At 46.3% G+C, this 16,518-nt stretch overlaps 1 protein-coding gene across 2 annotated transcripts in view; it reads right to left on the bottom strand.

The window, feature by feature from the left end:
* Positions 1–16,008, bottom strand: part of LOC146799534 (carbohydrate sulfotransferase 8-like) — a 131,616-nt gene extending 115,608 nt beyond the window's left edge. Inside the window, exon 1 of one of the 2 annotated variants that reach the window (XM_085627109.1) lies at positions 15,849–16,008. In XM_085627109.1, coding sequence (XP_085483235.1) covers positions 15,849–15,856 — 8 coding nt within the window. In that variant the 5' untranslated portion in view covers positions 15,857–16,008. Of the gene's footprint in view, positions 1–15,665; positions 15,828–15,848 lie in introns of those variants that run through there. The other variant, XM_085627110.1, reaches the window with a different exon arrangement.
* Between the last annotated feature and the right edge of the window lie 510 nt (positions 16,009–16,518).

Here is a 16,518-nt window from a genome sequence, read left to right as displayed (position 1 = left end):
CAAACTACTAGATATTGTAATTTACCCAATGTACCAGATGTGCTATTATATACATTTTAGGTTTTGGAAGGCATGTTTTCCAGCAGACATACCATCACTGATGAAGGTGAAACACAGGGCTTTTGTATCTCAAAACAATATTGCTTTTGCCATTGCAAGAGTGCAAAACAATGCCCAATGAAACTACATTCAAGCTTGACTATTTAATATTTGTGTCTCCAATACCCAACTGTCAAAATTGTACTCCGTGAAGTTTCTTTAGTTGTATTCCTAGCACTTTTATTGCTGCCCCTGGGGGAGGATCAGTATGTGATGATTAGAGAATCTGAAAAGGAGGTTGAAGTAGATGTTTTGAAATGTGACTCAAGGAAGGCAGACATAATGGCTTTCAGTAGAAATTCTGCGGAAAAGAAAACACCTTCTCCTGAAATGCGTTTGTTTAAATCTTGTGCATGATTTAAACACATGCATATTTCAGGAGAAGGCATTTTTTTCAGATCTGGGCAGGTGAACGTTCCAGGAGAGACACTGGATAATGGAAAAAGGATGCTGTGCACGCACCTATGCGTGTAACTTGCGGGGAACATAGCCTGCCACTTATTCTTTTACAAATTAAGCCCTTGGCAGAGTATCCTATGGGTGATAACACAGCTGCACAGTTCAATGCGTGGCTTGTTGGTGGTCGATGCCAAGGAATTCACACTTAAGCGACCTCACATACTATCAGCGATGGCTCCTCCACTAAGTTGGAGGAGCGTCACCCTGCTGCTTTTCAGCAGTGCAAAAATGGAAAAATGATTGTAACATGTTGTTTTTATCACTTTATTCTTCCATGTTGAAACCTGTTTTGGGGCGGGGCTTGGCTGTCATCACAGCCAGCAGGGAGAGGAGGAAATATGTGCACTTAAGTGCGCTTGACAGTTCGGTCTGCTGTCTTGGGCCGGCTAAATAGTCATGTGCACTTAGCACAGCCTGGGTGGAGCACATGTACAGGCTCCCAGTCCCCGTCTGAGTGCAGCACAAAGCTGCTGTCATGCTAGTGACAGCAGCATTGTGATTGGCTTAGGGAAGCCTGTATGCTTCCTGGAGGAGAGAGGATGGAGAGACATCGGCGTGCAGAGGCAAGTGTTTTTTTACTTTTTCACCCCACCCGTTCCCCCCCACCTCAACACTCCTGTCTTGTACGAGTTGCCACTGCATACTATTGAACATTGTTAGAACCAAATCACTGACATTCAGGGGAGGGGGTGGGGGGAATTAAACACCTCACCCCCATGTCTGATCATTATGTTTCACCAGAAATAGACAACATCCTGCAAACACACCATGATGCCCTACAGCTCCTCATTTTATATAATTACTGAAGCAAATGTAGAACACAGCAGGGAGAGGTGAAAACATAACATTTATTTGTAAAGCGCATGTTCACCTGTGGGCATCTTGGCCCTGAATAACAGATGTTTATTGTTACCCAACTCGATAGTACTCATTTTCTCGACCTCAGATAAATGGAAAACTGAGTGGACCCACCGGGATTTCAATCTGTGACCAATAGGTCAAACACAGGTTCCTATAGTAGACGCATTAGTTCACTAACCCACCCGACCCAGAAAAGAAAAGTCCCAGCTTTAATGAGCTGCTTGAGAGTCAACTGTGGCTTGCTTCCTTACATGCATGCAACCATCTAACCAATTTTTGTTTTCCACATGCAGATCTGTGTTAAACATCTGAGTTATTGGACAATGTATTCACTTCCACCCTCCTTCACAAATGTTCTTCTTGGATGTAAAATTCAAAGTTTTTATTTTTAGGTCTCGCCTAGTGACGCAGCGCATGCGTTTCTCGCTTGTGAGATTTATTGTTGTCGATTTAGCTTCTGAAAGAGGACATGAGATGTGCACGCGTCCGGACAGGTGATGTGCAAGTGTACAGCTCGCGGTGTTTGAGCACAACACGTGCATGGTTGTGCTTTTACTTTCCCTCCCTCCCCCTGTCGGCTCCAGATCATCTCGGAAGCTCCCGGGGACCCTGCACGGCGTCAGCAGTAACGCGCGCATGGCACGCTGTCACTTTCCCTCCCTCCCCCCGTCGGCTCCAGATCAAGGTATTGCTTTGTTGCACATTTCTCAGACCTTAATCGTGTAGTGATCGGAACGAAAGGCAGGCTTTATTTAGAACTTTATTTACTTCAGGACGTGTTCCACATACCTTACTTACAGTTCACATTGGACAGCGTTAATGTATGCCAAACATACGTGCAGCTATTGTAATTAACAAACGCTTGTTTTCACTTGGTAAACTTGAGCAGGAGAACGGATCCGAAAACATCCCCCGGTACCTTTCTAGCCGTACAAGCTTTTACTATTGCACCCTTGTGTGCGGGGTAATAGTGAAACTATGAGACAGCTGATGGTGAACAGCTCAGCTACACCCTTGTGAGCTGGGTAATAGCGAAACTATGAGAAAGCTGATGGTGAACAGATGTTAGTGAGACTATGGGGCGGGCAGCCGATGGCGAACAGTGCAGCTGCCCTCGTGTGCCCCGTGGCCTACAATCACCTTGTGGTTTGGTTGGCATGGTTTGTTCATTCGTTCTGTCGCTTGTGACTGGAACTTGGTCGCTGCAGCTGGTGAACAGCACAGCTGCGCTCCCTACTGGCCGAAAAAATTGAAACTGTGAGCAGCTGATGGCGCGTAGTGTATGTTCACCAATTTCCATAAGCACTGTCTGTCGGGAATGTAGTGACTGGGGGTCGTGTAGTGCGAGGGGAGGGCAAAGAGTACAGCGGCGCTGATGTGATCTGAGATGCCACTGTCCTCCTGTGTTCTACTTCAGACACAAGCAGGTCTCGGTGGCAGCTGATAATGAACAGCATAGCAGCAGCACCCATGGGTCTTCATATGTAAGGAGCCAATGACTCTCGTGGCTTCAACCGAGGGAGTATTACTTTTGAGCTTTGAGGACATTAAAAGCACCTCTTTTCCATTGGGTGGTAGTTATCACTAACTGGTGACAAACAGAGTAGCTGCACCCCAGCCGTCAGGCTCAGTTTTCAGTGACTAAGACTTGATTTTTCTCGTCGTGTGAAGACAAAAATAAACACAAGGCGCCTTTGGTCTGGTTGCGCTTAAACCTCAAAGGTCAACGGCCAACACACTGCACAGCTGCGTGACAACGTCAAAGCATTGACATTTCTTCAAATTGTTACCCGAGCTTGGATCCTCGGGGGTTTAGAGCTCTATCACCATGTTTACACATAGAACTAAAAGTTCTGGGGTTGCCCAAGATCACAACTTGTTGCCGGGGCTACCAGAGTCTCGACCCTCGACACCACGAAATAGGAGCCCAGTTAGTGGTGTGATACGCGAGGAGTGAGTGACTTCTTTTAAGCGCCGTGAAGCCCCTCTCCATCCTCATATATGAGCTTCCAGGGCCCAGTACATATATCCATAGGATAAGGCTGCAGAGGGGCTCTAGAGACCACCTGAGGGGGAAGTATAGTGCCCTCGCTGCATCTCCCGCCAAAAGCTGGGTGCTGCCCTCCACCCACCACCCGCCCCTTGTAGACCGCTGTCACACTGGCAGCTCTACGGGCCACCGCGGTCGCGACACTCTCCACCCTCCCTTTCAGGAAGCGGCACTTTATTGTAGCACCTGGAAGCAGGTCGGTCCTCAGTACACATTCCCCATTAACTGCATGCGCAGTCCAGCTTTACTTTGAAAGGGGCACAAGGCATTTTTACCCAAAAAGATAAATAGTGACACTGCGGCGGCAGTGCTGTAACCATAAGAGATGTATTTACACAAGCTTAATGCCATCTTCAGTGTAAGTGCCGCATAAGCCTCCAGAAGAACCGGAATGAGCTGCTGCCTTGTGCTTTTCATCTCTAGTTGCAATCTGTGAAAGCAATGGAATGGGATTACACAGCAAGACAAGCATTGGCATAGCCAATAGGTCTCGCCTTTGGGACCTTATAAGTATTTAGTTATGAAACACAATATCCTTGGGGCAACAACATCAACTGTTGCATGGCTAAACACTTATAAGGTCCCAAAGGCGAGACCTATTGGCTATGCCAATGCTTGTTAATGATGCAATGAACACCGTCATGTTAGATGTCAAAAATCTAGTTAAAGGTTGCTAAAAGACCAGTAACATGCCCAGTACACTCAGGCATGCAAGACAGAATATTTCACCTGCACCCACCGCTCCACGCAGATGGAAAGATGAATTGACAGATATCTGGAAATCAAAATATCTCACATCGACCAATGAGGCAATTAGATATTTTCTTTTCATTCTTTACTTCACCCAAAACACCAACTCCATCAAACCACTGTAATCTACCACCAGCATACCATGAGACACAAATTTACACATTTATATCATGAATCACAGGCCCCAATGGCCCACTTCAGAACTGTTAACCTCATAAGTTTAATGTGAAGGAAAAGGAAAAAGAATCTTAGGTCTTTATAGATAATGTTCCCTTAACAATATACAATGCGAAAACTCAAAAGAAATATATTACGAACAACATAAGGGCGAGATCACAGCGCTAAGAGGCCACCATTTATGAACACCAAATAATCTCTTCCTACACATTATCTAGGCGTCCAAATAATCAGCACTTGAAAAATAAAAATGGTACCAAAGTCACATTTCAGATGCCATTTACCCTGTGGGCTTACTCATGAATGTCACATTTCAGGCAGATGTGCGCTTCTGTTTACAACAACCAAAAGAACTTTGCTTGCCTTTGGCGGGGCACTCAGTCGCCTGTGGTGGTGGTCCCCCGCAGTACCCGCAGTACCCACAGGTCTTGTTGGGCCCGGAGGCCGAAGTCCCTGGTCCTTTCTTGGCCCATCTCGCTGTGGGTTTGGTCGCCACCGCAATCACTGGTTCTGACTTCACCGGTACTTGGAGGGCCGCTTCTATGTGCGCTGCCCGCGCCTTCGACAGCTCCTTCGTGCGCCCCAAGGTCAGAATGTCAGCAAGCGACTTCCCTGACTCCTCCAATATCTGTTCCCAGAGCTTGGTGGACGCGCATCCCTGGATCACTTGCCCCCTAATTTCCTCCGTCTCGTCTGGAAATCCGCACGTGGATGCTAGGTTTTTTTGTCTGGCGTGATACGTGTCCAGTGATTCTTCGGGAAGCTGGCGAGCTTGTCTGAATATAAATCTTTCGTAATCTTGGTTTGCCATTGGCTCAAAATGGCTGTTGAGTGAGTTTATCAGGGTGTGGTGACTCTTTGGCGTGGCCTCTATGAGCGTTTTGGCGATGTTGTGTATGTCCTTGCCTCCAAGGTGCAATAGCATGGCTCTCTTCTGGTCATTATGGACCTTGGTAGCTTCGAAGAAGATGAGTAGGCGGTCCACCCAGTCTTTCCACTTGGGTGCCAGTGACGAGGGCGATCCCTCCACCACAAAGGGCTCTATGGGAGGTATGGTGGACATGGTCGGGGCTTTGACTGGTGCGTGTGTGTGTTCTGCTGCTGGGTCCCCACGTGCTCGCTGTCCCCCTTGGGTTGTAGCTGTGCTGTGGGTGACCGTGTCTCTGTGGCAGGGCTTGTTGTCTTCACTGGCTGCTGAGGACCATGGCATGCAGACATGCTGCTAACTATAGCTGTCCATTGGGTGAATGTGCGTTTGTTTTTATAAATGCTTGTTGTCTCTACCCACTGTTAAAGTGTGCAGCTCACTGATTGATTGTTGACCGGGCCTTGTCCCCATTCATGTGGGAAGCAGCAGTCCTCCTCCCTCCTTGCAGGGGCACCGCGTGGTGGTTGTTTCCCCCACGGCCTGTGATGGACCGTCTCATTCAGGCACTCGATGTGGGCTTAGTCCCTGCACCCTCCCTCATTCCGGCTTTACAGGTGGCGCTCCCCGTCCGGGACCTACTCGCGGAGGGTAACCCATGGTGGGGATGCAGCACCGAGGCCCCGCTGGCAGTCAAGACAGCAGAGCGCCTTCGCGCGCTCACCGCAGGGTGGGGTACTACACGGCCGATTGGCCGAGACGACACACGCGCTCCTCAGCGTGTAGGGGCGCCGCATTGCACAGCCTCACCTGGCGGGCACACGTCGACTTCGGTCAGCCGCCACAGCAGACGCGCCGGGCTCCAGGCGAACCACGCAGGTTGCCGAACGCAGGGGCGCGATCCTCCGCACACCGGGGCACGAGCGCCGCGAGCCGATGGCAGCGCTCGCGGCCGCCTCACCGATGCACCGAGGGCAGCGAGGGCACGACCACCCTCATCGCCAAATTTCATGTTGGGCGCCGGGCGTAGTGCACGACCGGGGATGACACATAGAAGGGGGTCAATTATTATTAGGCCTCAAGCTCGGGAGCCAGGTGGTAACTTTCTTTGGCCTCGCCGTTGTAGCCCTTTCTGGCGTACGTACATGCGCAACCCCTTTATTAGGGTTCGGTCACATGACCTTGCGTGTTACGCCAGTTGCGTCACAGGCGCGACATAACAGGTGGCATCAACTGGCACGGCTGGTGCACGTTCTCTATGGCTGGTAGCTTGGTGGGTCGAGATACTTCTGCGGCTGGCCGAGTGCACTGCGCATGTGAAGAGCTCCATGCCAGAGTGGCCCGCTCAGCTCTCCGTCCTTCCAAGGTCGATAACTCAAGTAAAGATGCCAAACTGTGCAGCAATTCAACAGTTCACAGTTATAGTGGTGGAAAGGTTTTCCAGGAAACGGACAGTTGGTGTGATGGGGGGGCGGGGCTTGGGTTGGGGGATGGGTGGGATCGCCTTAGCTACATTCAATTCTGCAATGTTAGAAAACAGGACATTGGCTGCCTACACATTCTTGGCGTTAAACACCCAGATGACCCTCCCCTCTGCCTGCAGCCCAAACCACGGGCCCCCACTCTCTGTTACCGGTGGGGCAGAAGCTAGGGGTGTTTAAAGGAGCGGGGCCCACCCTATCGGATACAGTGGGATTCGCCAATATTCGGGGAATCGGGTGATGTCCATTTACTCAAGTGGGTTTCTGGTTACAGCCGTCTGACCACGGCGTCAGAATACACTCATTCGACTCATTTTGGCTGATAAATCCAATCTCTCTGAAAAGGGGGTGTGAACTCAACAAGTATGTGGTCAAACCTACTGGCCCATATGTTTTAAATGTCACCATTTGGCAGAATATTCCCCATTCTATAACCTGCTCACCTCTCAGAACAAGCAATTGCAACGCAATAGGACTCGTATTTACGCTAGACCTATTGCATTGCAAACGGGCGGGCGGGCAGGGGGCAGTGGGGTGCGAAGGCACGAACATCAGGAGTGCTGGGAGGGGCGAGAAGGCATGGACTGCGGGAGGGGGGAGTAGGCATGGGGAGAAAATAGTACTGGAAGTAATGGGGCCAGTAGTCATGAAAGGATACAAATGACGACATGGCTGTTGTAGGGAGGGACTAACAGGCCTATAAACCAATGGAAGACAGCATTTAGTAAATGACAAAGACACAAGCCAATATAAAAGATGGGCGGGGAGTGGGCGTGGCTTCTCTCCCGTACTCAACTACCCTAGATCAACCCCAGTGCAGCGCTGGCTCAGGGCTCGACCTAAAACAGGGAAAATGAGGAGAAAGATAAACAAAAGAAAAATAGTGGGAGAAAGTAGGTATGAAGAAGAAACTGTGAGAGTGAGACAACGAGTCAGGAGTGTGTGGTGGTGGATTGAAGAGACATATAAGATGGAATCAAGACATTTCCCTGGTGTTCGGCAAGGTGATCTTCAATAGCGCTGTCAGTAGGCTTCTGAACAGAACTTTGGACACTGGCACAAATGTTCCCTCTAAATCGTTTCCTTTGTGTGCGGCAACGAAGGGTCTTTGAGCACTTCAGCCTGGGCTATGTGCACCAAAGACGTGAAGTATGACAATGCAAGTGAGTAGAGCGCATGAGGTACTAAAATCAGTGGTGTTTCTCACTCCAAAGATTTCTTTGAAAATCAAAGTAAAATGGTGCATTTTGGTTTAGTTTAATGTAAAAGTTAAATGTGAGACACTTGTAATTTCATCACAAATCATTTCCCATCTAACATGATGCTAAAGAATCTGCAGCAATAGATCACTTTCCGATCTCTCAGTTATGGAAAAATGTGGGTTTGCACAAAATACATGAGTATTTCGACATCTGATCAAAGATCTCCTTATTTTCTTCCGTCTTCAGGTTCCATGCATCCATTGTATTACACAGAATTTGTCTCCTAACGTTCACAAACATCTTCTTAAATGAAGTCATAGGGACAATCCTCAGAGCAAGAAGGTACTCAACTTCTGGTAGGTTGTGGACCACAAACTCACATGTCACATCTAATCAATATTAGCTGTAAGCTTGTCAATTGGTAACTGCCTGACAACTATTACAGTAGTTTTTCTATCCCCCCAATTTTTGTCTATCTTACCAGAGACATTGACCTATATACATTTAAAACATGTATTGAAATCAAAACAATGTCAGCACATCCCCTTTTCTACAAAGGCTCCAGCCAAACTACTAGATATTGTAATTTACCCAATGTATCAGATGTGCTATTATATACATTTTAGGTTTTGGAAGGCATGTTTTCCAGCAGACATACCATCACTGATGAAGGTGAAACACAGGGCTTTTGTATCTCAAAACAATATTGCTTTTGCCATTGCAAGAGTGCAAAACAATGCCCAATGAAACTACATTCAAGCTTGACTATTTAATATGAAGTCTGCTTTCTCATACACTGCCAAGAGAAACTACCTCTGTACAAAGCAGGGCCCCGGACAGGCCTCTTAAGACTTCTCCTGCACGCACTCTAAGCAAACCTGCATTAAAGGCTTTTACTGGGAACAGGCGATGCTATTTCGAACTCGTGGCTGGTCTCCTTGGCCTCCTCTGGCTGATGAAAAAGGATTCTACAATGTTTATTTTCCGGCCCGGATTGTTTACTATGGGTTTTTCTGTAGGAAGAGCACTTCCTTGAGGGAGCGCTGATTTACATCATACACACCGTGATACCAGTGGGCACAGGAGCCAACACTGTTTCAGCAGGCGTTTGAACTCATTCTGAACGCGCGAAGCAACAACAACCAAACAAGGGAGGGGAAGGAAGCACACTAGGTGGAAAGGGGGCAGGAGATATAACGAAAAAAGGAAGAACAAAAACGGAGGTTGGATGGGCAAAAGAAGAAAGAGGCGACACGCGAACTGGAATAAATAAAACTAAAAATGAGGAAACTAGCATTGGCCACGAAAGACATCGCGATCACAATCGCTGTGAAAGTGAAAGTGATCTCAGTGACGCGCTAAAACACGCAAGGGATGCGCACGCAAGCGCGCATGCTTGTTGCGCGTTCTAGTAAGCTGGCTAAAAAGCTGGGGGGAAAAATGCTACCGCCGGCCACAGCTTACGCGTACCCGCGCACATGCACTGCAAGCTGTAGCCGGCAGTGGCATTTTTTGAAGCCCTCACTTACTAAAGTCTCTCCGAGCAGCGCATGCACGCTGACTCAACGAGACCTAAAAAGGGGGCCAAGACCACTAAAGGAGGGACGAAAAAAACAAGGAAAAGGTGATTATACTGCTCTTTTTATATATAGAAACCCTTTCTTTTTACTCTACAGAGAAATCTGGTCTGCGCCAGCATATTTATGTAGGCGCACTTTATTTGTAAGGGTAATCAGCGGACCTGATGTTTTTTCTGGCGTTGTTATATATTGCCCTCTGGTGGGTTATCCATGCTTTGCTTAAACACGCAGTTTAAAAGCCATCTTATGCAAAGGCTGTAATTTCTTTTTTACAGAGCTTTAAGCTTTATTTAAACAAATACGGTACATCTCGAATTTATTATAGTGTTTGTTCACATGCTTGTTGAAGCGTTAACACTTAAGGAGTCATATACGTGGGGTGCATCTGGTAAACGCCCTCCCTAGTAAATTGCTTTTCTTTTGTGTGAACCTCCCATTTGAGGCATTATCCAGTGTGCTGTTTGTTGCTAATTCGTCCACTTGACTGGTGCCTTGTGCTCTCCAGTCTACATTGGCTTGGTGCATCCCCCTTGTATACATGAGTGAGAGATCAGGATTTGTTTCAGTTTATAAGAAAGGTTGTTGCTTCCCGTTAAGGGACAATGTGGTGAAGTGCGTTTTTTTGGGACTATACTATTGTTTTTTTTATTTATAGTTACATTGCTAACAAACAGCTATTGCGACCTGTCAAATGTCCAGCTGGCTTTCCTCTAATGAAGTATTTAGGCTCCCAAGACCAGGGTGTTCAGTACATAGAACTTTGTAGCTTATTGGTTTTTGTTGTCAGATAGAATCTGTAGGTCCTGGCTGATGATCGGTTTTCGGACACAATTTTGTTCACAGGAACTCTGCAATGTTTAAAGGGACATGTATTCGTAAATGTAGCTGGGAAGTTTTTATATAACAAGCCTTTCCAATGCAAATAGGTCTCAAACTTTCAAAACGTTGACCTATTGGTATTATAAATATCAATGTTTTTTATTATTGAAGGTTTTTTGAAACACATAATTAGAAGGCATTGTCATTTACAATGCCAATAGCTCAAAATCTCCCAAAGGCGAGACCTATTGCATTGCAAATGCTTGTTTGTTTCAGTGCCTATCTGGTCTCAGGGAGACAGTGTGGTAGCTCCATCTGTCACATCCCAAAGAGCTCCTGACTGAGGACATTTAGCAGAGGTACTTACACTTTGGGAAGCTTCCCTTTCTTTACTGCCACCTCCCTGTCCCCGACAGTGTTCAGCTAGTGGGATGATCCTGGGTGGCTGCTTAGCAGCTGGTCTGCAGGCCGTCACTTCTCCTCTTATATTTTATTGTATTGCAACATTTATATAGTACTTACTAACCCTTATGTGGGACACTGAAGCTTTACCTAGGTTGCACACAACACATGTAGGTTGTGTGGTTGGAAGGGTGTTGTCTTAAATCCTGTGGGACAAGTTACTTGAACCAGTCCAGAGACAGGACGCCATACACACGCACCCCAGATATTGATGTCGGGCCCATACTTGGGAGCCCCACCATGATACGCCTTCAGTTCTTATTATAATTAATGTTTGTTCCCACATATGGAACACAGGGGTTACAGCGTGGATTCTGTGTACTTGTACTTACCTACAACTCTCGCCACCCCATAATTGGACCATCTATCATCTGTATTTTTTAAGCCCTGATGAAGTTCATTGCCAATTGAACGAAACATGTTGGCTGGAAAATAAACACAAAGGAATATTTGTCTGTCTATATCTTTTGGAAAAGACAACCCAGTGGTGCACCTCTCCTTAATCACTCACTTCTTGATCTGCTTCGAGTTTGAACCCAACAGCGGCAGGTGCAGGAGTAATGTGTGCACACTTCTATAAACTACTCTTACAAATCACCACCGAAGGAACATAGCAGTGAAGTGCAGCTCTCGTAGTCCGCCGTTGGTCTGTCCTTTTGTTCTTTCTTATTCTGCACCCTGTTTTCACTCCCTCCTTCTGCATGTACTTCCTATGATCTCCCACACTTGACTAACCCCCACACACCAGTAAACACTATATTTTCCTTTACTATTGCTGAGTCAATATTTTAACATCCGCGTTCATCCTTCACACACTTCTGCATAATATTACAAATAGAACATGCCACCATGGCTATTGTGCTCTCAGACGGGCCAAGGATTGGGTGAGAATGTATTCTCAACACCTTTATGACCCTGTGTGAACCTCACACTGCCTTCAGCCTCAACTCCAGAGCTCTCAAACGTCCCGCATAATAAACTCCCACCCGCAACTTGATCTCGCACAGGCACCGACAGACAGGGCCGGCTCTAGGGCGGTGCGATCGGTGCCACGGCACCGGGCATTGACTTGGGGTGGGGGCGTCATTTTTGAAAATGTATACTTTCATTTTAGAAGCACCTGCTGCCGTGTTCCCGGCCTCCAGCAATTTTCAGACATCAATTAAAATGTCAAGCTGATTCTGGTGATTAATTGTCTTTCTGGAAAGAGACGGGAGGTTTGTCTTGGGGAAGTCTGACTCATACTAAGGCAGCGCAGAGCATAAAATGCCTGCTGCTAAGAACGTGTATTATGCAGATAACAAAGTTCATGTAATGTAAATAGGTCAGTGGGTCACTGCTTCTGTAAGAGAGCTCCTTTTGTAACTCGTCATTTATAAGTCAAAATCCTAATATAGAACATTGAGTTTTTAACTGTCATCAAAGAACTGCATGCAAACTGCAATGTATATGTTAGAGCTATATGTTTTTTTGGTCCAGTCTTTTGGCATCCTAATCTTGTGAAAAGGGTTCATGTGGGTTGAAAACAATTCTTATTATTAAAGAGAAGCCCTAACAATGATGTTACGTTTTAAATTCAGAATTTGTGCTTTTCCAGAATAAGGACTCAAACTATATTGCGTACCATGATAGATGACACTCCTACACGACACCTTGTAGTCCAGTCTGATCGAACATTTCCTATACACTGATTTACACATGCATGATTGTCCCTGTGCAATGTTTGTGTGAAGTAAAGTGCTGCAACGCCTTACACTGGTATGAGTGGCGCTATAAAACTAAATGAATCTGAGAGACAGTGGTTATGTAGACTTGAGGGGCACTGTTAAAGGGTGCTAGTGAGCTAATCCGTGGCAGAGGTGGTCATGGGGGGGGCGCCAACAGAGCTTGTCGCACAGGGTGCCACCAGCGCTAAAGCCGGCCCTGCTGACAGACGACCCAGTTCACAGTCCATACAATACAGGATTAATATGCTGCATGAAACAAATACAGAAAAAAACGTTCTGGAAGATGCAAATACTCTTATAGAACTAAAAAAAATGTAAGAGGCGAAGAGGAGCTACTTCCGTGATATGGATTACCTTGATGGTTTTTACAGTCATTGCTTAGATCTCCATGGCAATCGATCAGTGTTTTTCCTTTCGACAAAGTCCGTTTTTGAAATACTTCAGGGGAGACCCCCTTACATAAAGCCCTGACTTGCTCCACCCTATCCCTGTTCTAGAGCAGTGTTTCTGAATTTGGTTGAAAGACATCACTATTTCAGATAATTTCATTATTAGGTGTTAGTTAATAAGGAGCATTCTCAAGGACTCATCTTTTTTAGTATATTAATTGTGAGACTAAAGGTAGTTAGAAGATGGAAGGATTGTGGCCCTTCTGCATTCGAGAACTGCTTACAGGAGATGAGTGAATGATGCCTAAACACAGAGGCTACTGGCAGAGATTCAATCAGATTTGCACAGACTTTAACATATTTGCTACTTGTAACTAATTCATGATTGTGCATTTCTGTACATGGTGATTGACACTTTTTCGTTTCTCTTGGTTGCAATAATGGCTTTATTGATCTTTATAATGCTTTTATTTTGCCTATAAAAGGATGATTGGCCCCACTAAAGACAATGGTCTCGCTTGACCGCGTAGCTGTCCGCTACACGTATTGTTGCCAGTTCTTTAGAGTGGACATCGACTCCGCCCAGAGGAGTAACACTCTCTCACGCCTTGCTATTGGCTGTTGTGTGTATAATTCCGCCTTTCATGGAGTGCATACATTACAATGCAAGAAAGGCTATTTTACATCTAAAAAAATACACTCAATCATGCATCTCGTACATGCATTGTGCATACAGAAACTTTTTGTATGCATTTTGTCTGCAGTAGGCGTTTTTAAAATATGTCATCAGGACTCGAGGAAAGCTATGACCACCGCCAGTATTACTTTCACAATAATGCCACCACCTTTGCCACTACAACCATTCCCAACCCAGCAGTGTTTGTGCATATTTGTACTTGCATAATTTACCATCTAAAAGTCATACCTATTGGCTTTGCCAATGATTGCTCTAAGCAGTCCTTCAAAATGTACTTTTGCTGTTTTTAAGCACTTTCACCCTTAACCTATTTAAAGTTTTTCAGTGTACCACCTTCGGAAGGAAGGAAGGGTGAGCGGCCATGCCTGGGTTCAAACCCTGAACTAAAGCTCTAGCGTGACCTCAGCGTCCAGGGTTACTGGCATATCCACCCGCATTGCCAGCGTTTAGCCCTCACAAGCATTCACTGTACGCAGAGCCATTGAAATGATGCAATTCTGTGGTCACAGTGTTTTCCGCATAATTATGGATTGCCTGCATTTCTCACACAATATATCATCTGCTGCATAATCTGCAGACATAACGCAAAATAAATGTTTCTAGCTTAAACGGACCAAATGTTTCTAAAAAGTGGCAATGCGTGTTGCAGCGCAATGCCCCTTCGCAAATAGCGGGTGGTCGCTATTAAGTTGCTTAAAACAGAATGTGGGTGTTAATCCGGAAAATGGGGTGAGACGTTTGAGCAGACAGTGTTACAATGCATACAGATGAAAACAATAATGAAGTAATACTTTCAACAAGTGTGCCGCATCCATGCCACATATTTAGCTTTTTTTCTGCTGCCTATTTTAGTCAATTCTGCTGCCTAGTCTGTTCCTCTCCTGCCGCATAATCAAAGTGGCACAGCCTCTATGCCCTGTCGACCCTTGCATGCCATGCATTCCTCCGGGAACTGTCCCTTTCTTTTAAATCCCTGTCAAAGTCTTACCGGAGCAGAATAGATGATGCTTTTTTCAGAGGTTTGCCAAAGTCCCAGTTACGAGTCGCTTAAGGTCTTTTAAGTGGCAGTTCTAAAAATCAGGTGCTGAGACGGGTCCCTATCGGGCTTAAATTTCTGCCCTCACCCTCGATGTGAAAAACAGAAAAATCTTAACTCTGCAGCAGCAGCAGCGCCCTTCCCTGCCCTTGAGGGAACTTCAAAGAGACTCGTCATAGTCCTTTCACTGTCTCATCATTAAAGAACGGAAGCATTTTCAATATGATATACAACAAAGCCAGCGTTGTTGCTTATTAACCTTATGGAATGAACAGCCATTGGCAAAGCCAATACTAGCCCTGGCTTGTTGTAGGTGTAATGTTACTTGCTGTATTATTAGGGTGACCAGATCCTGAGAACCACAAATCCGGGACATTTTGGAAAAAAGAGAAGGAGAAACATTTTTCATCCACTGAATGGCGCAAAATGACAGCTATCATCAATATAGGATCACAGAAGATGCATTAAGAAAATAAATAAAATGTAATTTGTACCTATTAATTAAATTGCTTACTTGTAACATCTGCTAACTAGCACAGCTATAGAACACCCAAAAAAGTGCCTCTCACTGCTTTCAGTCGACCTCTCTAAACACCGGGACATGAGCCACCATTGCCCAAATCTGCAGGGAGAGCAGGTGGAAAACCGGTACTGTCCGGGCAAATCCGGGACGTCTGATCACCCTATGCCTCATATACCTGTCCTGGACGCTTTCACTGAATTAGCAAAACACCGGTCGGGCGGCACACTACGCTAAGCACAGATTTTCTGCTTACAGCGTTTTTAAGCCACGTCCTTAACTGCATCGGCCTCGCCCCCTTGAAACCCCCAGTTATATATATATATATATATATGATCCGGCTGTGCATGGTTCGTTACCAGAGAGAGTGCCGGTCCATTTAAAGCGCCGCCTCGCTGCACTTACATTACATTTTAAGCTACCATGTTCAGCAGCGGGGTGAGTGGCTCGGTAAAGACAAGCGACGCGCCAGTCACGCTTAAGGTACTCACAGAGATGATGGCCCTTCTCTTCCCTCCCGGTTGCCCAGAGCTGTGTTTTTCCGGTCCAGTTTTGTGCTCTTGTTTTCTGACGATGGATATTGGCGTGAAAGCCAGTGAAGTTTCCCGTCGCCGTTCCTTATCCCACACTGATGTGACTGTTGAGACCCGTGACGCGACGCACTTCGAGCTTACCTGTTCATCCTCAGAGGGGCCACGCCCCCTCCTGGTTCAGCCGGTTGCACGCGGCTGGGTGCAGCTTTGTTTCGACACTTCTGCAGGGCGGTGTGTTGATACAGACCCTCCGAAGGAACCCGCTATGAAAGGTGACGCGTCTTCTCTCGCTGTCTCTGCAAAAGAAAACAACGCTTGCCGAGCGCGCTTTTGTGTTGACTTCGTCCGCCAATCAAACCCCGAGCGAGGCTTGGCTTCACTGACAGTGCTCAATAGACAAAAGGCACATTCATCCTTTACATGCGTCACATGAAAAGTATTCACATTACACCCTGATCAAGAAAGCTTCGCCTACTCTTAATGCCAAAATACCTTTGCAGGCAGTGTGAGAAGGATACTACATAAATGCAGCCTTTTTTGAGAGTTCAGTTAGTTTTACATTATGACTGGGGAAACTGATATAATTGAAACGTTTGCCCCCTTCTGTCAATCCAAGTCCATTGTCATTTTTATCTCCCTTCAAACACCCCCTCTCCCCACCCCGCCGACTTTGCCCAGTTTCCTATAAATCCTCATGCTCTCCAAGAGGGGCGCGAGCTTGCTTATTAGATCATGCAATGTCTTCTTAAGGTCGTTGGGAGGCAGGGCAAGATATATTTTTGAGGCCCCTGTATGGAAAATATTCGGATTT

This window comes from Triturus cristatus, chromosome 9 (genome assembly GCF_964204655.1).
Source record: "Triturus cristatus chromosome 9, aTriCri1.1, whole genome shotgun sequence".
Taxonomy (NCBI): domain Eukaryota; kingdom Metazoa; phylum Chordata; class Amphibia; order Caudata; family Salamandridae; genus Triturus; species Triturus cristatus.
This window is presented reverse-complemented; position numbering and strand designations above follow the sequence as displayed.